This window comes from Ascaphus truei, chromosome 18 (assembly GCF_040206685.1).
Source record: "Ascaphus truei isolate aAscTru1 chromosome 18, aAscTru1.hap1, whole genome shotgun sequence".
Taxonomy (NCBI): domain Eukaryota; kingdom Metazoa; phylum Chordata; class Amphibia; order Anura; family Ascaphidae; genus Ascaphus; species Ascaphus truei.
This window is the reverse complement of record NC_134500.1, coordinates 23,105,127-23,132,515: the sequence shown is the minus strand read 5'-3', so window position 1 is coordinate 23,132,515 and position 27,389 is coordinate 23,105,127. Positions and strand designations below refer to the sequence as shown.

At 42.8% G+C, this 27,389-nt stretch overlaps 1 protein-coding gene across 1 annotated transcript in view; it reads left to right on the top strand.

Moving 5' to 3' along the window:
• The window catches only part of APBA2 (amyloid beta precursor protein binding family A member 2), a 338,632-nt gene that overhangs the window by 198,445 nt on the left and 112,798 nt on the right, over nucleotides 1-27,389 (top strand). The window contains exons 5-7 of the mRNA XM_075575858.1: nucleotides 4,408-4,553; nucleotides 12,348-12,383; nucleotides 27,107-27,193. Coding sequence (XP_075431973.1) covers nucleotides 4,408-4,553; nucleotides 12,348-12,383; nucleotides 27,107-27,193 — 269 coding nt within the window. The remainder of the gene's footprint in view (nucleotides 1-4,407; nucleotides 4,554-12,347; nucleotides 12,384-27,106; nucleotides 27,194-27,389) is intronic.

Below are 27,389 nucleotides of genomic sequence, written 5' to 3'. Positions count from 1 at the left end.
TCTCACATGCACCCCTCTCTCTCACTCACTCCACCCTCGTCTCTCTTCCCGCTGTCTATCACTAATGTTCAACTCGACCCCTCTCACTCCTCCACCTCTCTTACGCCCTCCATTTTCTCTCACTCAATGCTCCCCTCCATACACACACACACACACACACACACACACACACACACACACACACACACACACACACACACACACACACACACACACACACACACACACACACACACACACACACACCTCCCACGATGAATCACACACACACAGCTCCACCCAAGACACACACACAGGACCCCCCTACCCCCAAGACACACACACGCAGCTTCCACCAAGTGGTGGAGAAATAGTGGAGATAGGAAAAGGTGAAACAATAAACAGCGACAAAAAGATTTTAAAGAGTAGAACATAGATCTAGTGAACCAATGAGTTCCTATCTGAATGTCATTCAATGCAGGGAATGCTTGCTGCTTGGCCTTGTGTCCTCAGTCAAGCATGGGGTTTTGTTGCATGTCAAAATGACCTTTCAAACTCAGATTAACAATAACCATTTGCAAGATGAGGACATTAAGCTCAATTTGCATAGCTAAACCAAGTGAAATTGTGAATCAATTGCTGTACAATTTACATACTGTGTAAGTGAAATAATTTTATGTGTGTGTCTTGACAACCCCCACCTCCCCCCCCCAAAATTAATCGTTTGAAAAAAAAGAGCGTTTTCTTTTGAATTAACTATTCTTTGTATCATTGCTACTATGTTTATAGAAGATTTGTGTTACGGTATCTCTGATCTATTAAAAGTGCAGTCCCATTTAGGACTGAAAAGTACCAGTGACCGTAACACGATAGTGAGATGGGCCAACTCTAGGGGGTCAATTCTATGTCGTGTGAGGCGGACGGTCGAGTCATTTGCCACCACAAATCTCCATCAATATCTATGGAGATTTTTATCTGAACGTGGCCGCTTCGGTCTATATATACAACTTACCCCTAAATGTGGGTTGGCAACCCTAGCTACAACAGACAAGCCTCTACCGGAATGGGACGCTTGGTCGCGTCAATCTTTCAGAGACTAGCGTTTGGCCACTGAGGGATCCTTCGTTGCAGCCGCTCTGCCGCTGGACACTTGGACGCCTGCTGTTTCACCAATAAGGTGAGCTAATTAAAGGGGTATTAGCATTTAGGGTAGGGGCTTAAGTATAGGGGTATTAGGGTAAGTGCTTAGGTTTTTAGGTAGGGGGTAGCGTTAGTTTTAGGGGTTAAGATTGGGGGGTTTGGGGGTTTAGCTTAGCGGCGAGATGTTTACTCCTTGATAAAGGACATTCGTTTCTGAAACGCGTTGGAGGTCCTACACCTCCTTTGGGTGATGTTTATTACCAAACGCATTTTTCATTTTTATATCACCTGGCTCCCTGGGCAGTGCACTGCTTTCTCTTTTTTGTTGCTATTTGGCGGCGAGATGTGCCTGCGGCAAGGTGAGTGGTGGCTACATGCTGGCGGCTACTTGGTCGCGACAAAATAGCTGCGGTCAAATATCCTAGACCGAGCTATATACAAAGTAAATGACACCTAAAGCATGTTTGATTTAGAACTACTGTTGCCTGGTTGTCATGGAGACTGTGATGGCAGATACAATAGATTTGTTCAAAAAAAGGTTGGACATCTTTTTAGATGGGAAAGGTATACAGGGATATACCAAATAAGTATACATGGGAAAGATGTTGATCCAGGGATTAATCCAATTACCAATTCTTGGAGTCAGGAAGGAATTTATTTTCCCCTTATGAGATATCATTGGATGATATGACTCTGGGGGTTTTGTTTGCCTTCCTCTGGATCAATACGTAAGTATAGATATAGGATAAAGTATCTGTTATCTAAATTTAGCATAGGTTGAACTTGATGGACCTACGTCTTTTTTCAACCTCATCTACTATGTAACTATGTAATATGTAACTATGTAACTATGGTTCTTACAATAATAATATTTTGATTCCATCAAAAGATCAGAGTTAAATTCTGATGCAAGTTATTGTAATCCTTGATAATAAAGCCAAACATATCTGTTGGTGTTCCACAGCCGGCTCCTGCCAAACGTGTGTCTCCACCACAATTCAACTCCAGACTACCCAGTTATTACGATCTACGTTATATTAAGCAATGATCGTTTTACCCAGATCATAAACAGAGTGGTGCTACTATTTTGCCTGAGAGCTAATGGAAAAAAGACACACACATGAACTAGCACTTTCATTGATCCGATAAGGAAGCATTATAATGTTTTGGATGGACCTAACATGGAATAAATTGATCAGAACTGGTACCAGTATGTAGGGTGTGTTTATAGTCTAATCTATTGTAGTTTACTTTTGTCTTTTTCCCACTACCCGCTGTGCTGCCTTATCAACTACATAAACCTGAAGTCATTTTACAATACTTTATATCGCTAATCCATGGATTGCTTCTAAGGATAGGTCCGCGGTGGCCGTGGCTGCGAAAGCGTGCGCGCGCACACAAGTTACGGCCCTCTATGGGGCCGGCCCCAGTAGCTGCCTACGCGCCCCCGGCACAATGCGCGATGCGCGGCCACATTTTGTAAAGACACGGATTTTGTCTTTTCTTGTGGCGACTGAGTGCGCGGCCACATTTTGTAAAGACACGGATTTTGTCTTTTCTTGTGGCGACTGAGCGCTAGCCACGTCACGATGTCGGTTCAGCCAATGAGGGCGCACCAGCCGCGTGACATCATGGCCGTGCCCCCGCTGCGCCTCCCTGTTGCGCGCTGCCTGGAGTCCACCAGGTCGAGCTGCTGCCAGGAACGAGGGGCCCCAGGCACCCCATCGCGCACGCACTGGGGCCTTAGCCTAACTGATTGCTTTGAAGAAATTAGCCTTGCTATGGTTAGGGAAGTGACTTGTGATGTGGTAGATACTCTCTGGCCCAGATGCACAAAAAGGTGCTAAGCTTTAGCACACTTTTACTCCCATTGATATGAATGGGAGCTGAGATGTGCTATATCTGAGCACCCTTTTGTGGATCTGGACCGCGGTGTGATCTTGGGCGACACCTTTCCTCCCTGTCCTACAGATATTGTACTAACACATTACAGAAGTAGCCGATACCATTATAACTCAGACTATCAGAGAAATTCCATCGGATGCTTTGGTGACGTTGACAAAGAATATTACAGGACTGTACATCACACAAGACATGAAGGTGTCGGGCTTAATCTGTATCTTGTAAATTCTTCAGGGTTGAGAATTCTTTATAGTTACGTCTAAGTATTGTGACCAACGACGCCATCAGGGGGCCCCACAGTCTGTCCGGGCCTGCTAGGGTGCGTCGATAGAACAGACGTACCGCACTGTTCCTTTACCAGGCGTTTGCCTGTTTTATTCAGGCACTGGGACTGCAACACGTTGATACTAATACAAAAACAAACCCTTCTCAACAGAGAAATAACTAAACTGAAAGTTTCCCTGACTCGGGTTGGGCGGCTTGCCCGCTTCCAGCATTGTAAGGTAACAGCTTCAAGAACTAATGTATTATAAGGTCAATTTACCACTTCGAGGGGGAGAAAGGTTCTCCCCTTTCTCTTTTCTCACAGCGGTTCAGCCTCCAGGCTCTTGGAGAGAGAGAGGAAGCAGGAAACCAGCTGTAAAAACCCACTTCCCACTTAGCAGGGCAGGTGACAGAAATCAGGCAGCAGTCAATCTCTGGTCTGGATTCCTCATCCTTCAGCTCCAGCACCTGTTATACTGTGGGATAGAGGACGTCCATTCTGTGGCTGCACTTTTCAGCCTAAACAGGATAGAAGTTGCCTAGTATCCTGGGAGCCCTATATATTACATTAATTACAACTCCCTGGTTTCTGTCACAGTATGTAGCGCTTATTTCCATTATGTCTTTGTATTACTGCTGTTAAGCTCTATGTACAGTAAGTGCGTGGCGTATACAAATAAAGATGATATATTCCATGTATACATAATATTTACATACATATGTATGTGTGCAAATGTATACATATGTATATATATGTATATACTGTATATACTATATATATATATATATATATATATATATGTATATATGTATATATGTATAACTATTAGCTTCACTGATGCAGTAAACTGTCCAAGGTGAATCCAAGGTCATTATTGATATTATAAATCGTATTTCATTATTGTACAGGTGTAATTAAATGTGAGTACATTTTCTGTGTAGCTGTAGATATGATTTGACTTTACAAGTTCATTACCAATAACAGTCTTTATCTAAACTAATTAGAATGCAGCATTTTCAGTAATTGCCTTCCAGGTTTATAATTACTCATTGATCAATCAATCATTAGATCATTACTTTGCCAGTTCTTTTTAAAATTCTTGTATAATTTTATACTTCTAGTTCCCGGTCCTTGTGAGCCTGAAGATCTCATTGATGGAATCATCTTTGCCGCTAACTTCTTGGGCTCCACACAGCTGCTGTCTGAACGTAACCCATCCAAAAACGTCAGGATGATGCAGGCGCAAGAAGCAGTCAGCCGTGTCAAGGTAAGGAGGGGAGGGCATGGTACCTGCAAAGCATGATCAGATCCTACAGCAATCCCGTACAAAATGTTTCACCTTATATGAACCAAGGGGATCCCCCCCCCAGGATCTCAGATGAGGCACTCAAAGCTCTGGGAACCCCGATTGTCAAGATATTTACATATCCACTACTTGCAAAGTAAAAACAAAGATGGATGGAGTGTCCCCCAAACGGAAGTGGCAGTGTTCTCTGACGACTATGACACCAATTGCTATTGGCTGCCTGAAGGTGGCTGACCCCAGTGGCCAGATCATTTCTCCCGGACAATAACATTGTTATAAAGAAATCTTCAAATTAAACATTTCAGGAACTGTGAGGTCCTTGTACCTGTGGAGTGGGGTACAGCAGGGCTTGGGGGGTGTGGGACTCAGGTTATAAGAAGATATATATAGTATGTTATAAAAACCAATGATACAACGAGCATGATTGCTAAAGTACTTTAAAGCAGCTATATACTCCTTGTTTGAGTGTGGTGTGAACAGGGGTCTCCTAGTGTAGGACGATATGTAGCCATCATTCCAGGGCTTTTCCCTGTTCTAGGTTAGTGGTTGGGCAGCGAGCTAAATACGAACCTGATGATTGCTGCATTATCTACAGATTGCAAAATGCAAGAAATGATGCACTGTTGCACATAAATAGATGCAGTAATGAACATTCAAAGAGCCATGGTTTTTGAATGAGATATCCTACCATCCGATATGAAGGATATTCTATGTTTGTGTTGGATTAATGCAGCTCATCTGAGCAAATAGGTGTCAGGAGGGAATTCTGCCAGCGGTAAGTTTACTTTGTCGCAACTGGACAAGACTACGTGAGAAATGGCCCTAGGCCAATTAAGAGATGGTGGGAGTTCGCATTCAATGTGAATTGTTGTGATTGTGCTCTGCTCCCTATCTTACTGTATGTGGAGGCTTCTGCTATTCATAACTGCAGGCTTTCATGGCATAGGCATAGTGCAGGCTTTCATGGCATAGGCATAGTGCAGGCTTTCATGGCATAGGCATTGTGCAGGCTTTCATGGCATAGGCATAACTGCAGGCTTTCATGGCATAGGCATAACTGCAGGCTTTCATGGCATAGGCATAGTGCAGGCTTTCATGGCATAGGCATAGTGCAGGCTTTCATGGCATAGGCATAACTGCAGGCGTTCATGGCATAGGCATAGTGCAGGCTTCCATGTCATAGGCATAACTGCAGGCTTTCATGGCATAGGCATAACTGCAGGCTTCCATGGCATAGGCACAGTGCAGGCTTTCATGGCATAGGCATAGTGCAGGCTTTCAAGGCATAGGCATAACTGCAGGCTTTCATGGCATAGGCATAGTGCAGGCTTCCATGGCATAGGCATAACTGCAGGCTTTCATGGCATAGGCATAACTGCAGGCTTCCATGGCATAGGCATAGTGCAGGCTTTCATGGCATACTGTAGGCATAGTGCAGGCTTTCAAGGCATAGGCATAACTGCAGGCTTTCATGGCATAGGCATAGTGCAGGCTTTCATGGCATAGGCATAGTGCAGGCTTTCATGGCATAGGCATAACTGCAGGCTTTCATGGCATAGGCATAATGCAGGCTTTCATGGCATAGGCATAACTGCAGGCGTTCATGGCATAGGCATAGTGCAGGCTTTCATGGCATAGGCATAACTGCAGGCTTTCAAGGCATAGGCATAGTGCAGGCTTTCATGGCATAGGCATAACTGCAGGCATTCATGGCATAGGCATAGTGCAGGCTTTCATGGCATAGTCATAACTGCAGGCTTTCAAGGCATAGGCATACTGCAGGCTTTCAAGGCATAGGCATAACTGCAGGCTTTCATGGCATAGTGCAGGCTTTCATGGCATAGTGCAGGCTTTCATGGCATAGTGCAGGCTTTCATGGCATAGTGCAGGCTTTCATGACATAGGCAAAGTGCAGGCTTTCATGGCATAGTGCAGGCTTTCATGGCATAGTGCAGGCTTTCATGGCATAGTGCAGGCTTTCATGGCATAGGCATAACTGCAGGCTTTCATGGCATAGGCATAGTGCAGGCTTTCATGGCATAGTGCAGGCTTTCATGGCATAGGCATAGTGCAGGCTTTCATGGCATAGGCATAGTGCAGGCTTTCATGGCATAGTGCAGGCTTTCATGGCATAGTGCAGGCTTTCATGGCATAGTGCAGGCTTTCATGGCATAGGCATAACTGCAGGCTTTCATGGCATAGGCATAGTGCAGGCTTTCATGGCATAGTGCAGGCTTTCATGGCATAGTGCAGGCTTTCATGGCATAGTGCAGGCTTTCATGGCATAGGCATAACTGCAGGCTTTCATGGCATAGGCATAGTGCAGGCTTTCATGGCATAGTGCAGGCTTTCATGGCATAGGCATAACTGCAGGCTTTCATGGCATAGGCATAGTGCAGGCTTTCATGGCATAGGCATAGTGCAGGCTTTCATGGCATAGGCATAGTGCAGGCTTTCATGGCATAGGCATAGTGCAGGCTTTCATGGCATAGTGCAGGCTTTCATGGCATAGGCATAGTGCAGGCTTTCATGGCATAGGCATAGTGCAGGCTTTCATGGCATAGTGCAGGCTTTCATGGCATAGGCATAGTGCAGGCTTTGAACATTATCTCTCCCCCTTTAGTAACAGAGGGAGAGGGAGTATGCTATCTTTTATTGGACCAACAAGTAGTCGAAATGTTACAAGCTTTCAAACCTCTCAGGGTCCTCGAAAGCTTGTAACATTTCAACTGCTTGTTGGTCCAATAAAAAGTATCATACGCCCTACTCCCTCTCCCTCTCCCTTCTTTGTTACTACTGTACATGGAAGAAAGGACCACCATGGCCCCACCCTTCTTTGCCGCTGCCTTTACCTTGTGTCTAGAACCCCAACATGTCCTTTTCTTCATATTTTGTTCCACCATCTTACCCTCCTTCCTTTGTACCTGTACAACTCTTCCTGTGTGTCTATCTCTGTATGTGTACATACCTGGGAAAAAATAACGCAGTGCAATAAATACAAAAGACCATTTATTTTGTATTTCTTGCACTGTTATTTTTTTTCAGAGATCCTGTATCGTTGTATTGAGATGCGCAGTATAATTATACATCTCAACGTAATTTATTTCAAGGAATTGTGGAACATAAAATTCTAAGATGTACAGTGTGTATATGCATATACTGTATATTCAGAGGCTGCCCATATCCTTCACAACACGCAATCATATTTGAGAAAGCTCAGGTGTAGCTCTTTGTATTGATTATTGGGTGTGTAAATAGTTTGTCATTTATAGATTGTCTATGTTGTGATAGATTGATAGAGTTAACAATTTGGATAGCTACTATATCTGCTTCTGTCCACCCTGATCAAAATTAAAACCAGCATGGCCCGATGTTGCATTTGTCTTTGGATTTCAGATAGAAGAATTGTATTAGGCACACAAGTTTAACAGATATGTATGATGTACTGTATGTATGTATATATATATATATATTTTATATTTATATATATATAATATATATACAGCTCAACCCCCTTATAACTCTGTGCTTGGGGTCCAAAGAATCACATCGCGCTATAAGCGGATCGCGTTAGAAATAATGTACAATTGTATGCATTGCACAATAAAGTATTTAAGATACCAATAATCGTGTTATAAAATATTCGTAGATACAAAAATTGGGAGCCACGCTTGCATCGTGTTATAAGCGGATTCGCGTTGTAGCGGATCGCGTTATAATGGGGTGGAGCTATATATATATATATATAGTCAGATAAGGCAGTTGGCACTCCAATAGGTGCTGGTAAGCCACAGGTGCACGTCCCATATAGAGAATGTAGTTATACGTTACCGTTCCAAGGATTGGTAAACAAGAGACAGCACTCAATGTTGAAAATCAAAGTGTATTAGTGATAGCAAAAATACATCCAGAAACCCAACGTTTCGGTCCTACAGAATGGATCCCCCTGAGGAAGGTCCCATTCTGTAGGACCGAAACGTTGTGTTTCTGGATGTATTTTTGCTATCACTAATACACTTTGATTTTCAACATTGAGTGCTGTCTCTTGTTTACCAATCCTTGGAACGGTAACGTATAACTATATATATATATATATATATATATATATATATATATATATATATATATATATATATATATATATATAAAATTTAGTCCAAAGTTAGAGCTCCATCTAAGCATTAATTAGACTCCAGATAGCCAATGGCCAACGTGTGTAAACATAGTAGTAGTACTACCGTATGAGTGATTTCAAGAGCACCATACCCGTATTCTTTTAAATAAAGTGGCAAAGCTCTTTGCATACTGTCTTTTAAAGTTTTTGTAAAATTGAAATTGGAAACCAGAGAGTGTTTTAAAAAAAAGAAATATAAATATATATATATATATATATTTATTTTTTCCAAAAAGAATAAAAATGTGTACATTTGTAAATAAAGAGTACTTATTTCCCCGTAGTATCACATTTAAATAAGAGTCAATAGCCCTGTGGGTACCCAGTTATGTTTAGACTTATAGCTTATATTTTCCAGTCCCTTTCTCTACCAGCTTCACGCATTATTTGCAGATGACAATTTCCCAGTTACCTGTCCATGGAATATTTTGCGTAGTCAGCGAAATCCTAAGAACTAACCTTTGTTGTCAGATACAAAGAATAGTCACCTAGTAGATGAGGTTGAAAAAAGTCATACGTCCATCAAGTTCAACCTATGCTAAATTTAGACGACAGGCTAAATTTGTACTTACAGTTTATTGATCCAGAGGAAGGCAAACAAAAAACCCGGGTGAAATATTTAATAATGATATCTCATAGGGGAAAAATAAATTCCTTCCTGACTCCAAGAATTGGCAATGAGATTACTCCCTGGATCATATTCTTCCCATGTTTATTTATTTGGTATATCCCTGTATACTTTTCCTCTTCTAAAAAGATGTCCAACCTTTTTTTGAAGATATCTACAGTGTATTGTATCTGCCATCACAGTCTCCATGGCTAATGAATTCCACAATTGAACTGCCCTTACTGTAAAGACATATTGTTTTTTAAATACATGGTGTTAGTTGTGTGTGAGCTTGTAGGATGAGAATCCCAGCAACTAGCACACACAAATGCATACAGTAAACTCCTTGTGAACATCAGTTTAGTGCACAAAGGAAGGTGGCCAAGATTTGGAGCTCCTGTTCTACAATCTGGAATATGTTGGTTTCATTAATGATGCAGGAAAAACTACCCTCCTTCTTTCTGTCATTATCTATATCACTCTGTCTCCTGTTCTTTGTCTGTTCGTTACTCTAGCTTCCATGTGTTGCCCCTTTTATCAACCCAAGCACCCCTTTAATGTATGTTGAATCTCCCTTTTGGGTTTAACCCTTCAAGTTGGGAAACACTTGGCCAAGGTTTCTCTGGCTGAATCTGCTTTTCACTAAACAGTACCTTTTATTGAATGTTTTTTTGTTTATTTTTGAAAGATCTTGACGGTTTCAGATATGATTCGATTTGTTACAGGTTGTGGTAGTTTTTTTATTGAACCAAGATGATAGTCCTTCATAGAACTCTTAGATTAGTCACTAAAAGTTCTCAACTTGTATCCAACGTCCACTTATGCAGGACTACCATGGCTATTAGGCCTATATTGTGGGGTCAACATAAAATGTTTAATAGATGTCATATAACCAGGTGCTTATCAGGCTAATCAAAAGGTGGATGTTACCTGTTAATACCAGATTAGATTTTTATATATAAAAATGAAACGTTGAGGAATAAATATAACCTTTGGATCTTGGAGTGCCTGTCCTGTATATGGACAATGTCAGTGTAGGACAAATAAGAGTTTATTGGTCTACAGCAATCGTACAGTATATTAAAATAACAATTCAGTGTGGATGTTAGTAATGATATAGACCAATTATAACCACAGATGAAGTTACCATGTACAGCAACCATAGTGTTGAGTCACAGGTTGCACCAAACAGTAATGATGTCCAAGCACAAATCACAGAAGAGCTCAGGACCCAATGGGAGACCGAGCTCTAGCACTGTAAGTTAATAGATTTCAAATGTTAACTCCTTAAAATAATATTCTACAATGGAATCTTAAGCAATTCATCAGAGGAGTTTGAGATGTTGTATTGATGCGATGTAGGACAGTTTGTTTAATGCTTAGTGCAGGGGTTCTCAATTCCAGTCCTCGAGACCCCCCCAACAGGTCAGGTTTTCAGGATATCCCTGCTTCACCACAGGTGGCTCAATCTGATGGAGCCACCTGTGCTGAAGCAGCGATATCCTGAAAACCTGACCTGTTGGTGGCCCTTGAGTTGTCCACCCTCGATATAGACTATTATTGTCCCATACCAACATAAACCGATAAGATAATAAATACAGCAGCACTCATAATAAAGTGATAATTATTATTTATTGGGCTTCACTTAACTTCTTAATTCCCTAATGTTTTATGAAATTGCAATGAATTGATCCCTGATGGTGATATATCAAACATGGAGCACAATACAGAAGATTCTTACAAATGTTAATTATCACTTGTAGAGGTGCATTTGTTATCAATATATTTGCAGCTGTCAGGTTCAATACTTAAAGGGTATTGCAGTCTGTGACAAGTGACCAGCGTAGCTGCCAGAACTATGAAAACACGGATCAACGAAGTATTAAAACATGAACAGATTTTGTTTGATACGAAGCATTTTGTAGCAGGACTCGCTGTCTCCGGAGCTGGAAAAGCAAAACTCCGTGGTTCCGGAGACGGTGCCTGCCACGACAGCGCTGCTGGAGGGGAGGGGGTTTGGGAGGGTGCATTCATTCGGATCGGACCCGCCACAGCAATAGTCCTCCCGCGCCAGGGGCAGCCGTGGTTGTGGTCACGCAGCTTGACCCGGGACCAGACACAGTCATGCGTACTACATCTGGAAGTTCTTCTGAGTCTTGCTATTTGCATCCAACAAACTGCATGTCGGCCCATATTTACCATGCGGTGCTAGGCCAACGACACCATCAGATGCTGGATGACACCTTAAGAGGTCTTGAGACACCGTAAGGCTTTGATTATACCAGTTGCCGCTGGGCGGCAGCGCGATCTGGTGATGTCACCCTCGTGCTGCTGCCGAGCGGCATCTGAACTGGCAGAGGAGAAAGGAGAGGAGACAGGAGAGGAGGCTTGGAGGCGTGGCCGTGAGCGGTTAGCCCTCATTGGCTGAACCGCTCACGTGACGCGACCAATAACAAATTCCTCTGTCTCATCTCCTGTCTCTCTTTTGTTTTTGAGCCGCGCTGAGTTGCGCTATGCGACGCCGCCGGCGTTTTTCTCTATAATGACGGCCTAAGGGGTCTTCCAATACTGGGCGGTGTCTTATGGCACATCACTGCTTAATAAATATGGGCCTTAATGTTATTCATTATCTTGATGATACAGTACATTGTATTATTATTATTTTTTTTTTAAGTGTTTATTCCTCTTGCTCCGATGGGTATCTAATGTAACTGGTACTTGAATTGCTTAACATAAGGGGAAATGTGATAACATTATGCTAGTTATGTCAAAGCTATGTTAAGATTATGAGGGATGACACAGTGATGGTGTTAACACGTATTTATTTAGCAGCCTAACAGCTGGTCTTTGTGTGTGGGTTTCCTTGTCATATCTAAAGGCCTGTATGCTAATACTTTACTCTCTCTCTCTCTCTCTCTCTCTCTCTCTCTCCACACTTCTGTTTTCTTTCTGTCACACGTTGCTGACTGCTCAGAGGATGCAAAAGGCTGCTAAAATCAAGAAAAAGGCGGTGTGTAGAATATTTCATTTTTGTAATGAAATTCATTGCATTGTCTTAGCTTTCGTTACATCCAAACTGAATCGCTGTATTAAAAATATACATATTTTTTATATTTGCTTTGTTTTTTTCTCTCCTTTGTTTTAACTCTTTGATGACTGTCAGAATGGCCCTAGCACCCAAGTGTCATTTCCCCTCCTGCACAGCGTGGTCATGTGACCACTCTTGCAAGAGGACGTGTGACCGCTGCGACCTTTAGCCCGGAAGCAGAAGAGGGGACCTCTTCCATTTCCCTACACTTCAGATCGCGTCCTGTGCTCCATGAGAACACAGGACGCGTGAAAGCCGATTTAAAAAAGCATTCTTTGGGCATGATGTAGCCAGGTTGGAATGGGGCCTGTAGTCCCAGACCCCATGGCGTAGTGACTACGGGTTAAAACAGCAGTCCGCTCTGATCATCATTGTATTCATGTTACTGTAATAGATCTCTTCTTGTCCTCTCCAAAACGGTCCTTACTTTTAAAATATGATGCTCCGTACAGGAGATATAAGTGTTTGAAATATTATGTGCCTGGGAGGTTAAAATGGAGCTCTCTCCAGAGCCCAGTGCCGTTTATAGGTGACCATGGTACTGTAACTATAGAAGCTAGAGATTAAGAGTAATCATGCTAACATTATATAAATTAAACTCATATCGGCTTCTGGAGGGGATTGCTGCTTTAAGGTGGGATGCTGCTATTTTAACCGTTTTTTCTCTAGCTATTTTTTATCTAGTGTAAAGTCATTTCACAAAACAAGCTACACTTTGGGAAATGTTGCTCAGTGAAGGAATAAAAATAGCCACGCAGTATATTCGAAAGCGCACTGTGAATCACCGAGTGACATACAGTAGATGTAACCGTTTTTGCACACGTTATCACACAATAACACGTTTTCCTCTTGGTGAGTTGTGTGAGGCTTAACGTGTTATCGTCACAACAATGGAGCTGTGAAATGTCAGCACCACAATGCGCGATTTAGGGCTTTACTGCACGATAACGGGTGCAATAAAGTGGCTACATCTGTATGCGATCAATCTTCTGCATTTGTGAAACACACACATTCCGCCTGCTATTCCACGCTCTACCATTCAGCATCCACCCTATACCATTCAGCATGCACCCTCTAACATTCAGCATACACCCTCTAACATTCAGCATCCACCCTCTAACATTCAGCATGCACCCTCTAACATTCAGCATCCACCCTCTAACATTCAGCATGCACCCTCTACCATTCAGCATGCACCCTCTAACATTCAGCATCCAACCTCTAACATTCAGCATGCACCCTCTAACATTCAGCATCCACCCTCTAACATTCAGCATGCACCCTCTACCATTCAGCATGCACCCTCTAACATTCAGCACCCACCCTTTGCCATTCTGCATCCACCCTCTACCGTTCCGCATCCACCCTCTATATTCTGCATCCACCCTCTAACATTCCGCCTGCTATTCCACCCTCTACCATTCAGCATGCACCCTCTAACATTCAGCATCCACTCTCTAACATTCAGCATGCACCCTCTAACATTCAGCATTCAGCATCCACTCTCTTACATTCAGCATCCACCCTCTACCATTCAGCATCCACCCTCTGCCATTCAGCATCCACCCTCTACCATTCAGCATCCACCCTCTACCATTCAGCATCCACCCTCTACCATTCAGCATGCACCCTCTACATTCCACCTGCTATTCCAACCTCTACCATTCAGCATCCACTCTCTACCATTCAGCATCCACCCTCTACCATTCCACCTGCTATTCCAACCTCTACCATTCAGCATCCACTCTCTACCATTCAGCATCCACCCTCTACCATTCAGCATGCACCCTCTACATTCTGCATCCACCCTCTACCATTCCACCTGCTATTCCAACCTCTACCATTCAGCATCCACTCTCTACCATTCAGCATCCACCCTCTACCATTCAGCATCCACCCTCTACCATTCAGCATGCACCCTCTACATTCTGCATCCACCCTCTACCATTCCACCTGCTATTCCAACCTCTACCATTCAGCATCCACTCTCTACCATTCAGCATCCACCCTCTACCATTCAGCATCCACCCTCTACCATTCAGCATGCACCCTCTACATTCTGCATCCACCCTCTAACATTCCACCTGCTATTCCAACCTCTACCATTCAGCATCCACTCTCTACCATTCAGCATCCACCCTCTACCATTCAGCATGCACCCTCTACATTCTGCATCCACCCTCTAACATTCCACCTGCTATTCCAACCTCTACCATTCAGCATCCACCCTCTACCATTCAGCATCCACCCTCTGCCATTCAGCATCCACCCTCTACCATTCAGCATCCACCCTCTACCATTCAGCATCCACCCTCTACCATTCAGCATCCACCCTCTACATTCTGCATCCACCCTCTAACATTCCACCTGCTATTCCAACCTCTTCCATTCAGCAAGCACCCTCTACCATTCAGCATGCACCCTCTACCATTCAGCATCCACCCTCTACCATTCAGCATCCACCCTCTACCATTCAGCATCCACCCTCTACCATTCAGCATCCACCCTCTACATTCTGCATCCACCCTCTAACATTCCACCTGCTATTCCAACCTCTACCATTCAGCAAGCACCCTCTACCATTCAGCATTCAGCATCCACTCTCTTACATTCAGCATGCACTCTCTAACATTCAGCATCCACCCTCTACCACTCAGCATCCACCCTCTACCATTCAGCATGCACCCTCTAACATTCAGCATGCACCCTCTAACATTCAGCATTCAGCATCCACTCTCTTACATTCAGCATGCACCCTCTACCACTCAGCATCCACCCTCTACCATTCAGCATCCACCCTCTGCCATTCAGCATCCACCCTCTACCATTCAGCATCCACCCTCTACCATTCAGCAAGCACCCTCTACCATTCAGCATGCACCCTCTACCATTCAGCATCCACCCTCTACCATTCAGCATCCACCCTCTACCATTCAGCATCCACCCTCTACATTCTGCATCCACCCTCTAACATTCCACCTGCTATTCCAACCTCTACCATTCAGCATCCACTCTCTACCATTCAGCATCCACTCTCTACCATTCAGCATCCACTCTCTACCATTCAGCATCCACTCTCTACCATTCAGCATTCACCCGCTACCATTCAGCATTCAGCAACCACCCTGCAATTTACTGCATGCAAAAATCTGTTTATCAATTCAATACTTGTGTTTCATGTATTCATTTGTGTAGTGGTGCTTGCCTTATAATATAAATTGTTAGTCCAAATAATAATATAAATTGTTAGTCCATATAAAAAAGGTGTCACCTAATACTGAAGTACTCATTTACTCTGCACTATAGTGGTGATGAATGAAATAGAAATAGACGTGTTACTGTAGTTCTGTTCCGACAGAGTGAGTCAGAGTACTTGAATATTAGGTGATACCTTTTTTATTTGGACCAGCAATAGATATTATAAGACAAGCTTCCGAGCGTTGTCCTCTCTCAGGTCAGCGATACTGATTTATAAGAGATTCCAGGCGTTAACACAGATGTAAAGACCAAGATAACAGTCTAATGAGGTAGATGAGGAATGGCAGAGGGAAATATTAAATACAGTCAGGGCAATAAATGGATGAAATGGATAGTGAGAAAGGTCTAGAGCAGGGGTGGCCAACTCCAGTCCTTAAGGGCCACTAACAGGTCAGGTTTTAAGGGTCTCTGGAGTCTGAGATCAGATGCACTGTAAGTAACCCCAATCCTCTCTAATAGCGCATCAAGATCAGATGCTTTGTAAGGAACCCCAACCCTCTCTAATAGCGCATCTGAGATCAGATACATTGTAAGGAACCCCTACATCTCTAATAGTGTGTCTGAGATCAGGTGCACTTTAGGGATGCCTAGGAACCCCTGTTGAAAAACCCTTTTCCAAGGCTTCATTTACTGTATTGGTAGCCTTGGCTGAATGCAATGCATTGTAGTCCCCATAATGTCAATGAAGAGGTTCTCTTACAAAGTTGCTGCCAATACAGGATTCTGTGACTTACTGTGGCAAATATATCAGTTGGTGCTTTTTACTTGATAGGCATGTACTGTCCTGACATCCTCATGCAGCATTCTTAATGTCTTTCTGTTGACCTTTAGCATATGCAGTAAATGCTTAACCAAGGTGGCATTTTGATTACAAGACATTGTGAATTTCAATTCTAGATTTTTGTCTTGCATGCAGAAATGTCACTTGGTTTATAAGTTCTGGTTTAGCATATCATATGTTCATTAACAGGATATCAAATTAAAGTAATTTGTACAAGGCAATGAGACATTTAAAGTGTGATCTTTGTTGAATATGTTTTCATGTAAGTATTGTTAGGCATTTGAAACAGCCAACAATTCACATGGCTCAGTTCAAAAAGAAAGAACTATATTTGTCACAACAGTTGCACTTAACAAAATATTGTATATAGGTCCATGTTTACTAAGCATTGCTATGCCAAAGGACACCATACAGCCCAATCACTGGAATAGGCTGTATGGTGTGTTCTGCTGCAGTAGTTTTTTTTAAATATATCATAGCACCGCTTAGTACATATGGGCCATTGAATCTTTAGTAAGTGACAAAGAAAGAAAGTCCACAGCTCTAGTATCTATCTGAATATAAAAGGCGAACAGTACATTTATACAGCAATAATAAGTGACATTTCAGGTCACTATGATCCTTTTTCTTTTAGTAAGGGTAAAGCACCCAGGCATATAACATCGTGTCTTGCATCTTGGAATTCCCATTTTAGGATCTTTGTAATATATACTGTCCACTGTAAAACCTTATTTGTGTAGATTTGGATATACGAGTCACAGGATGGTCTCAGTTTTCAAAATGTAGACTTAATGTGTCTTTAATGGTCTCCAAAGTTGCTGGCAATCTAGGAATAGAAGCAAATGGCCACTAATTTATTTATACAATGTTTTACCAGGAAGTAATACATTGAGAGTTACCTCTCGTTTTCAAGTATGTCCTGGGCACAGAGTTATGATGACAAATACATGGTTACAAATAAATTGTTACATTAAGTGAACAGGGTTATACATTATACAGTATATAAAAGACATTGCATGAACAGTTAAATATAAAATATATTATAGGCGTAGATAACAGTTATACAGGCATACCCCGCTTTAAGGACACTCACTTTAAGTACACTCGCAAGTAAGTACATGTCGCCCAATAGGCAAACGGCAGCTCACGCATGCGCCTGTCAGCACGTCATGAACAGCAAAACCATCTCCCTACCTGTACCGAAGCTGTGCGCAAGCGGGGAGACTATAGAGCCTGTTACACATGCGTTATTTACATCAGTTATGCACGTATATGACGATTGCAGTACAGTACATGCATCAATAAGTGGGAAAAGGTAGTGCTTCACTTTAAGTACATTTTCGCTTTACATACATGCTCCGGTCCCATTGCGTACGTTAATGCGGGGTATGCCTGTAGACCAGATTAAAATGTGAGACAGTTTTAGTTTTGAAAGAATTTAGACTAATTGCTTCAATGCTTCCAGTTTGTCAGTCTGAACACACCATGCTTTTCTGTGATTAAAGCTGAAACCGAAAGTAGTCCAGCAGCAGTGATATTTTATGTAAAAAGAAAAAGATTGATTTGTTTAAATTAAAATATTTTAGCCACAGTGGCGGTCACATGACTTTGAAGCCGAAATGTCCATGGCAAGTTTCTACCAAAAGCACCTAAAGGGTTAAAGGTAGGGTTGCCAGGTGGCATCTCCAAAGATACTAGACACAATGATGAAATATGCGACGCGCTCGAGACACACACACACCTCTCACTGCTGTTTCCTCCTCTCCTTGGCACCACCCCCAGAGTCCTGAAACTCATCCTGATTGGCTGTTGCCATGTAAAGCTGCCCAGACCCCTAGCAGCAGCCCGGCTTTCTCCCTACTCGGGGAAATCGCACGGACCCCCAAACCGGTCAGGTCACTATGTCCTAAAAGGTAATACCGGACACATACTGTACATGTCCACTATTAGTCGGGTGACCAGATGTCCCGGTTTAGCGTTTTTTAGGCTACTGTGCCGGATTTCTATCCCGCTGGCCGGGCATGCGAGATCAACAATTGCTGACAGTGCATGCACGACCGGCAAGCTCCGATTGCGCATGAGCGGCTGCCAAATACGATTTGCACATCCGCAGTCATCAAGTGCCAATTGCGCATGCGCACGAGCAGTCGCACAAGCATGGTCGGCAAGCGCTCTTCACGCGTGCGCAGTCGGTGCTTGCTGTTTGCGCATTCACAGTTGGCGAGAGCTGACTGCGTGTACGTGACATTTGGCCAGGTTTTTGCCGCACATTTTTACTGTAAAGATTGCCCAAATACAGGAAAGTCCAGTTCAATACTGGACACATGGCACCGTAGTTAAGGGATGGTTTAAAAAATGTTTTTTTTTAAAACATCACACTATTGTGAGGGTACAAACTGTATAGTGATTTGTTCTACGTTCCGATACATTTCTCTATTAGATTCACAATATGTATGTATGTCTTTATTCATATAGCGCCATTAATGTACATAGCGCTTCACAGTTGTAATACACGTGACAATCATATAAATAACAAATAATACAAATAACAGATCATGGGAAAAGGTGCTTCAGACAAAAAAATTAACATTTCGGATGAGGAGTCCCTGATCCGAAGAGCTTACAAACTAATTGGTAGGTAGGAAGAACGTACAGAGACAGTAGGAGGGCATTCTGGTAAGTGCGTCTGCAGGGGGCCAAGCTTTATGTATCAGGTCTATAGTATTAGCCACAGAGCTGCTCATATGCTTCGTTACGCAGGTGTGCTTTAAGGTGGGTCTTAAACGTGGATAGAGAGGGTGCTAGTCGGGTACTGAGGGGAAGGGCATTCCAGAGGTGTGGGGCAGTCAGTGAGAAAGGTTTAAGGCGGGAGAGGGCTTTAGATACAAAGGGGGTAGAGAGAAGACATCCTTGAGTGGAACGCAAGAGTTGGGATGGTGATAGCGAGAAATTGGGGCTGGGATATAAGGAGGGGCAGAGGAGTGTAAAGCTTTAAAAATGAGGAGGAGAATTGAGTGCGAGATGCGGGATTTGATAGGAAGCCAGGAGAGTGATTTCAGCAGAGGAGACACTGAGACAGATTTAGGAAAGAGTAGAGTGATTCTGGCAGCAGTGATAAGGATAGATTGTAGGGGAGACAAGTGAGAGGCAGGAAGGCTGGACAGCAGGATGTTACAGAAAACGAGACGGGAGAGAATGAGGGCCTGTGTCAGAGATTTATCAGTCGAGCAACAGAGGAAAGGGTGTATCTTTGTAATATTGCGGAGGAAATAGTGTTAGGTTTTAGATAAATCTTGAATGTGAGAGGAGAATGTGAGAGACGAGTTGTGTGACCCCTAGGCAGCGTGCTTGTGCTACTGGGTGTATGACAGAACTTCCAACAGTAATGTGGAAGGAGGTAGTAGGGCCAGGTTTGGGAGGAAGTATGAGGAGCTCTGTTTTGCCATGTTGAGTTTAAGTCAGCGGGGGGCCATCCAGGATGATATCCCAGAGAGACATTCAGAAACTTTGGTCTGTACAGCAGGTGTAAGGTTAGGGGTTGAGAAGTACATTTTTGTGTCGTCAGCATAGAGGTGATATTTGAAACCAAGAGATGTGATTAGGTCACCTAGAGAGAGTGTGTACAGAGAAAAGAGACGAGGTCCCAAGACAGAGCCCTTGGGTACCCCCACAGAGAGATCAATAGAGGAGGAGGAGGTGTTAGCAGAAGAGACACTGAAAGTACGATGGGAGAGATAAGAGGAAATCCAGGAAAGAGCTTTGTTACCAATACCAAGAGTATGGAGAATGTGAAGGAGAGGGTGGCCCACGGTATCAAAAGCTGCAGAGAGATCGAGTAATATGAGCAAAGTGTAATGGCCTCCTACTTTGGCAGCATGGAAGTCATTAGTTATTTTAGTGAGGGCTGTTTCAGTGGAGTGAGCAGTGCGGAAGCCAGATTGTAGAGGGTCTAGGAGAGAATAGGTGGTGAGAAAATGGAGCAGGTGAGAGAATACAAGACGTTCAAGGAGTTTAGAAGCAAAAGGCAAGAGGGAGACAGGACAATATTGGAAAGATAGGAAGGGTCAAGCTTGCTGTTTTTGAGTAATGGTATGACTGTTGCATGTTTGAAGGAGGAGGGAAAGGTACCTGAGTAGAGGGAGGAGTTAAAAATCTGTGTGAGCGTAGGGATTATAGTAGGAGCAAGAGGTTTTAGGGAGGGAGGGAATGGGGTCAAGAGAGCAAGTGGCAGAGGGAGAAGAGGAGATCAACAGTGACACATCCTCCTCCTTCCATACAATTCCCCTCCCACAATACCCACACAATCACCCCACCCCTTCCACACACACAAAATCCAACACACACACACACACAAATGCAACACACACTTACCTTGACCCTGGCTCCCCCAGCTCTTATGAGCCTCTCTCCCACGCCAGGTATCTCTTCCACCGGTGCAGGTTAGAAGTCCAGGTCAGCTACGGCATGCACTGGTGAAAGTGAGGGGGGAGAGAGGCAGGACGCCCTCAGGAGCTGGGGAGAGCCGGGGCCCGGCGGCTGAACGCAGAAGTTGGGCTGGGCCACCTGCACTGAAGCTGGGATGTCCTGAAAACCTGCCCTGTTGAGGGGGCTTGAGAACTGGAGATGAGCACCCCGGCCTACAGTATATAGTAAAGATGAATTGGTTGAGGATGAAGAACAAGCAGTGGTTCTGCGAATGCAGGATAGCCCAAGATGGTACACCTATCGACTTTTTACCGTCAAGAAAAATGAGCTCCGTATTTGTTGTTCTATTCACAATAACTTTTACGGGATATACCTTGCTCTTCTCAAAACGATAACCTAAACCTTAATGAGACTTAGACCTACAGAGCAACATTATAGTTAAGCCACCAAATGTACAATTTCACTTTCAAAGGCTTTTAAGGTGTCTTCTGGCATCAGATTATATTTGATGGAATAGCATTGCTTAGTAGACATGGACCAGAATGAAACCAAAGCCCATGTTGTAAAAAAAACAATGCAGTAATTCAGCTGCTATTAAATATTTGTATCAAACTTTGTATTTACCAATTTACATGCAAACACATTGTCACAATAGATACATTATTACTTGGCCATGTATCTATTATTCATTTACACAGCAAGAAATGGTTTACTTCTTATTGTTTGCTCAAGATTAGGGATACAGTTAGATTTTTCTTCCTATTTGACAAAATTGCTTCATTTGAATACTTCTCAGCATAGGATTATTTGTAGGCTAACAGTGCGGGATTTGAGTATTTATCACCTATAGCAAATTACTAATATTCACCAAGCAATGTCTTATTCATACAACTATTTATTTTGCAACAGGCATTTATAGCAGCGTTTTTCTCCCTTTCCTGAGAGAGACCTCTAATGCATTCTTACAATGGGATATAGACTACTTTAGTATTTATGTAGTTAAAATACAGTATAATACCACCTTTTAAACACCACATTTTTTTTTATTTTGTCTCTACTGTATAATAGAACATCACATGAAAGGTAGAACACAGCAGTTTATTATAATTATAATGTCACCCATATTATCCTGTATTCTGTGTGGATTGCTGTGTCTTCAGTAGACAATTAGGCTGTCATTTTAGGAACATAAAGTAGTTATTTACCCTGTAAGAAAAAATCAGTTCATGTAGTCAGCTATTGGTGTCTCGGGTATAGGAGCTGTAGTTTTCAATTATATTGGTTTTAAAGCTGCAGTTCAGTCTTTTTTTTTTATTTATTTATTTTTTTACTTCAATAGTTTCATGTGTGCAATCTCTAATTACCTAAAGAACTGTATAGCTGCCGGTCAATTCGTTCTCCATGTATTGATCGGCAAAATTTGGTGACATAATTAGAGCTGGCATATGTTTTTCTTCTGCTTCTGTCTCTCAGTGGAAGCTCATGAATATTCATGAGCATTCCTGCACTGACATGTGGGCAGGGCTGACAAAGGGGTGTGCCAGGGCTTGTGACAGGCCATGAAGGGGCAGTGCCTTAGCAAATGGTTGTTAAAATAGTATACAAGAAAATTGGTCTTTCAAAGTTGTTTTTTTAAAAACAGAAAATGCTAAAAGTATTTTTTCTTACTACAGAACTGATTTATTAAAAAACACACTCATGCAGGATATTGCCTGAACTGCAGCTTTAAGAGTCTGAATATGCAGATGTTAAGCCTCATATTTGTGATGTTGGTAGCTCAGTGAGTAAAGACACTGACTGGCACTGAGTTCAATTCCCAGTATCAGCTCCTTGTGACCTTGGACAAGTCACCTTATCTCCCTGGGGCTCAGGCACCAAACACATAGATTGTAAGCTCCACGGGGCAGGGACCTGTGCCTGCAAAATGTCTCTGTAAAGCGCTACGTAAAACTAGCAGCGCTATAAGAACATGCTGCTATGTTTGCACATGACGTTGTGGAAGACCATTCCCTACCAATGTTTATTGTGAGATGTGAGAAATGTCTTATATTTGATGCTGCGATATAAAGGCAAATGCAGCTGTAATTAAAGAAGCAATCGAAGATGATGATTTTGTTTTCACATCTTTTTTTATAGCATTGAAGCAGGGGGTCTCCGGAGCTGAACCCCGATAATTTCAGCTCTGGGGACCCTCTGCTTCCGGAGATACTTGCCTCCGAAGTAGGTGCCGGTAGCCTCTCGGGCTCCGCAAGCAGGGCTTTAAAGTTTAAAGCTCCCGCGTCACATGGGCCAATAGGAAGCCGCACCAAAGTTGTCGCAACTTCCTATTGGCCCGCAGGACTCGAAAACTTTAGTTACGGACATATTGTGAACCCAGGCAGCCGAGGAGAGCTGCTACCGGCACCTAATTCGGAGGTAAATATCTCCAAAAGCAGGGGGTCCCCAGCGCCGAAATTAATGGGGTTATGCTACAGAGACCCCCCCTGCTTCAATGCTATATAAAAGAAAATTGCAAAAATATCCGCCGGCCTGGATTGCCTCTTTAAGATAACCATACTCCCAACATGAAAACTAGGAAAAGGCGGCTGACAGAGAGAGACAATTTAATACATCATATTATAATACCGCCCGAAGTAACCTACCCCCTACCTTCTCCTATAACCACTCCAAATGGCTAACTGACATAAGCAGTGTTAAGTATTTAATAATGTATGCTTTATTATACTATGCCTGAAAAGTTATGACCTGCCTCTATCTGGATATACCCTAGAGTAGAGGGGCTCAACTGCAGTCCCCAGGGGCCACCAACAGGCCAGGTTTTAAGGATATTCCTGCTCCAGCACAGGCGGCTCAATTAAAATGACTGAGCCACTGATTGAACTACTCGGGCTGAAGCTGGGATATCCGGAAAACCTTACCTGTTGTTGGCCCTTGAGGAATGGAGTTGGGAACCGCTGCCCTAGAAGGACATCAGACAATGCGAGTAGCCATGGGAAATCAAACCCTGGCACCCGCATCTCCCTTCTCACCGGGATTACGCCCAGACTGCACAGAACAATAACACGAGATTGATGCTGGGGTTTTTTTTTTCCTTATACCAAAAACCAATGCAAGTATTTTAACGTTAGTTTGTCATGTAGGACAGCCTGTGCGAGTCAGGATTTCAAGCTCTGATGACTTGGGCTAATGACTATAGATATGTCACATCATATACTCATTGTCCAATTGTCAAGCCTCCGGAATCCAGACTGAGCAGATCCCTTGAAGTGTCTGCACTTTGCAGTCTACACTATGTCAGAGTTTGAATTTAACATGTCAATGGCCACACAATTTATATAAAAGAAACAGCGCGAAAAAGTACAGGGGGGGGGGGGGTGTTGCTAAGCAACAACTAATGAGTGACAGTTAAAAAATGGAAACGTGGGGGTATGTTTGCATGATGGACTGGACATACTCCTTTTTTTTCCCCTACACACACACACACACACACACACACACACACACACACACACACACACACACACACACACACACACACACACACACACACACACACACACACACACACACACACACACACACACACACACACACACACACTATGGATAGATGAGCATTTCTATGTGACACACACACACTATGGATAGATGAGCATTTCTATGTGACAGCTGCCTCGTGGCTGATGGGATGTAATTTACCAGTTCAAAAACTATCCCCTACAGCATTGTTTTTACGCCTCATGGTATTTATCATGAGAGGATATTATAATTATATAAAATTGGCCGAGGCAGATCTCTGCTCTTGATAATGTTATGCTGGCTGGCACATCTGTTTGTGCCTTTTTATCCCCCTCAAGGCAGAATATTTTTTCCTTTTAGCTAAGCGAGATCCGAACCAAATCCTGATTTTTCTAACAATGCAACAGTTCTACAATAATGCATTACCTTCCATTCACTTACAGTATATGAACGTTAATGTGTTTGTGCATTATAACACTTCTTCCAATCTTGAATTAGGGCCATTGAGAGTTTCATTAAATGAACGTCAAAATCAACTCTGCTAATAGAACCCTTTCATTCCACCTGAATTGTTATTTCCAGTAGACTATTTTGTGAAAAACATATCCGAGTGCATTATTAATCTGCTTATGCTGTCAAGTAGGAAGCATGAATGGTGGAGCAAGGGGGACTTCCTTAATATATTAAGCAGTCTAATGGCACCAACTGTAGTGAGGCTCATGGCCCTTTATTTACTGCTCCTCTAGAGATTTTAATTAAAACTTACCCAGAGTCGACGTGTTGGAACTTTTTGCAAAAATTAGCGAACACAACAACTTTTGCATAAAAAGATCCCGTTGGTCACGTGACCCTTTTTTAACTGCTTAAAGGAGACATTTCACTTTTTTTTTTTTTAACATTATAGCATTAAATCCTCCTGTGAAAATTCGCAAAATGTTGTTATTTCCCCCACATAGCCGGGTAGAAGAACATTGTTCAGATATAGTGCTCTAGTGACATGATTTTTGATAAATAATAATTTCTTGATTGAAGGGTATAGGCTGGGTTTAAGGTATAATAGAGTGAGGTATATATGGGTGAGTGTGTGGTCTGTAACCTGAGTAAATGTCCTGGTGGGTGTGGGTAATGGAGATATATGAGCCCCACCCCCTCACTACCAATGTGGACTGGTACTGACACTTTAGCATAAACACACCAATAAAATACCTCTATGTACTGTTTAAAGGTACAACTCACGTGACCTTGCCCATTGTGCCTTCTGGAATGCGTGCTTCTGCTGATAGAAATGATTCAGGTAGCCACAGATGTAGAGGTGCAGCGCACAGCAAAGCACTGGATCCACAGGACAGCAGCAGTATGGTGAAGATAAAAGTTCTTTATTAGAAAATCATGGTGCAGACAGGTATGGGTGCAGGAAAAAACCTCTGTCTCTAACGCGTTTCACGCCTTGCTGGCGCTTCTCCGACGAAGCGCCAGCAAGGCGTGAAACGCGTTAGAGACAGAGGTTTTTTCCTGCACCCATACCTGTCTGCACCATGATTTTCTAATAAAGAACTTTTATCTTCACCATACTGCTGCTGTCCTGTGGATCCAGTTCTTTGCTGTGCGCTGCACCTCTACATTTCCCCCACATAAATTACAAAAAAATAATGGCTAACGGAAAACGGCAAGTTTGCACATCTTCTAGGCAAGGTTGCAACTTAAACATTTATGTTTAACATGCATGCTATTAATGTTTAATTTACATAAAGGGGAATAAGCGGTGCAGAAAATAAAAGAAAGGGCTTAGCACACTTAGAAGTTTATTCATTAAACTGAAAAATAATTAATGTTAAAAAAGAAATAAAGTTGCAACCTTGCCGATCACTACAGCCGTGCAAACTTGCCGGCTTTCCGTTAGGCTGCGCTAACAAAACAAATGTAATGCCGCAGTCGGGTGTGCTTATAGTAAGCGCAACGTTACGGAGCGACGGGAGCGATGCTGGTGGTGCAAATTTTTGAAGCTGGTCAAATTTGATTTTTCAGAGGCTGTCGCCACGTGTGACAGCCTCTGAACCAATCAAAGACCTGGTCGCCCGCGACGTCGCCGGAAAGCGAATGACAACTTTCGCTAGCGGCGACGGGTGACGTCATCAGTCGCGTCGCCGTCGCGCGCACTATAAGCGCGGCCTTAGGTTGCAATTTTATTAAGAATGGATAAAAGGGAAGGGAGAATGTTTAAAATAGTGCAATGTACCGGAGGAAGTAAAAGGGTATGCGAGGAAAGTACTGCATGCAAAGACCTGGTAGCCACAGGAACCTCTTCACGACCCCACCTACCTTACCCTAATAATTCCCATCACTGGGTTATGATGACTAAACACAGAGGTGGAAATTGTTAATACCGTATTATATCCTTGTTTCCAAGTATAAACGCAGAAGTTGTGACTTATGGTCCTACAACAAGAAGGTAGAGAATCCGTCACTGGGTAATACCCCCTTTTTGCGATCCTACAGAATAAAACTATAATATGAAAGTATCATAGCTGTGTGACTGAGTGCAAATAGTTACCATTCAGCATTCATTCATTGTACATCCATTGGTGTTACCATCGTTATATTTGTTTTAAATGAGATTGCTTTATCACTTATTTCTTCTTGTGCTTTTAATTGACATGTTTTAGAACTCGGAGGGAGATTCCCCAACGTTAACAGAAGTGGATCTTTTTATATCGACACAGAGCATCAAAGTTTTAAACGCTGATACACAGGTACGTTTCATTTTTCTTCCTTACGGTCTTTGTAGCCTTTGTGATATTATGCTGGATATAACAAGACAAGAAGCCCTAATGCTACATCCAATGTGACAAATTATGTAGTTAAATACTTCTCATAAGTGAGGGTCATTTAGTTAAATTCTTTGGCTAAAGCATTATAATCCTGCAAACCATGCCAAAGGAATCCCCT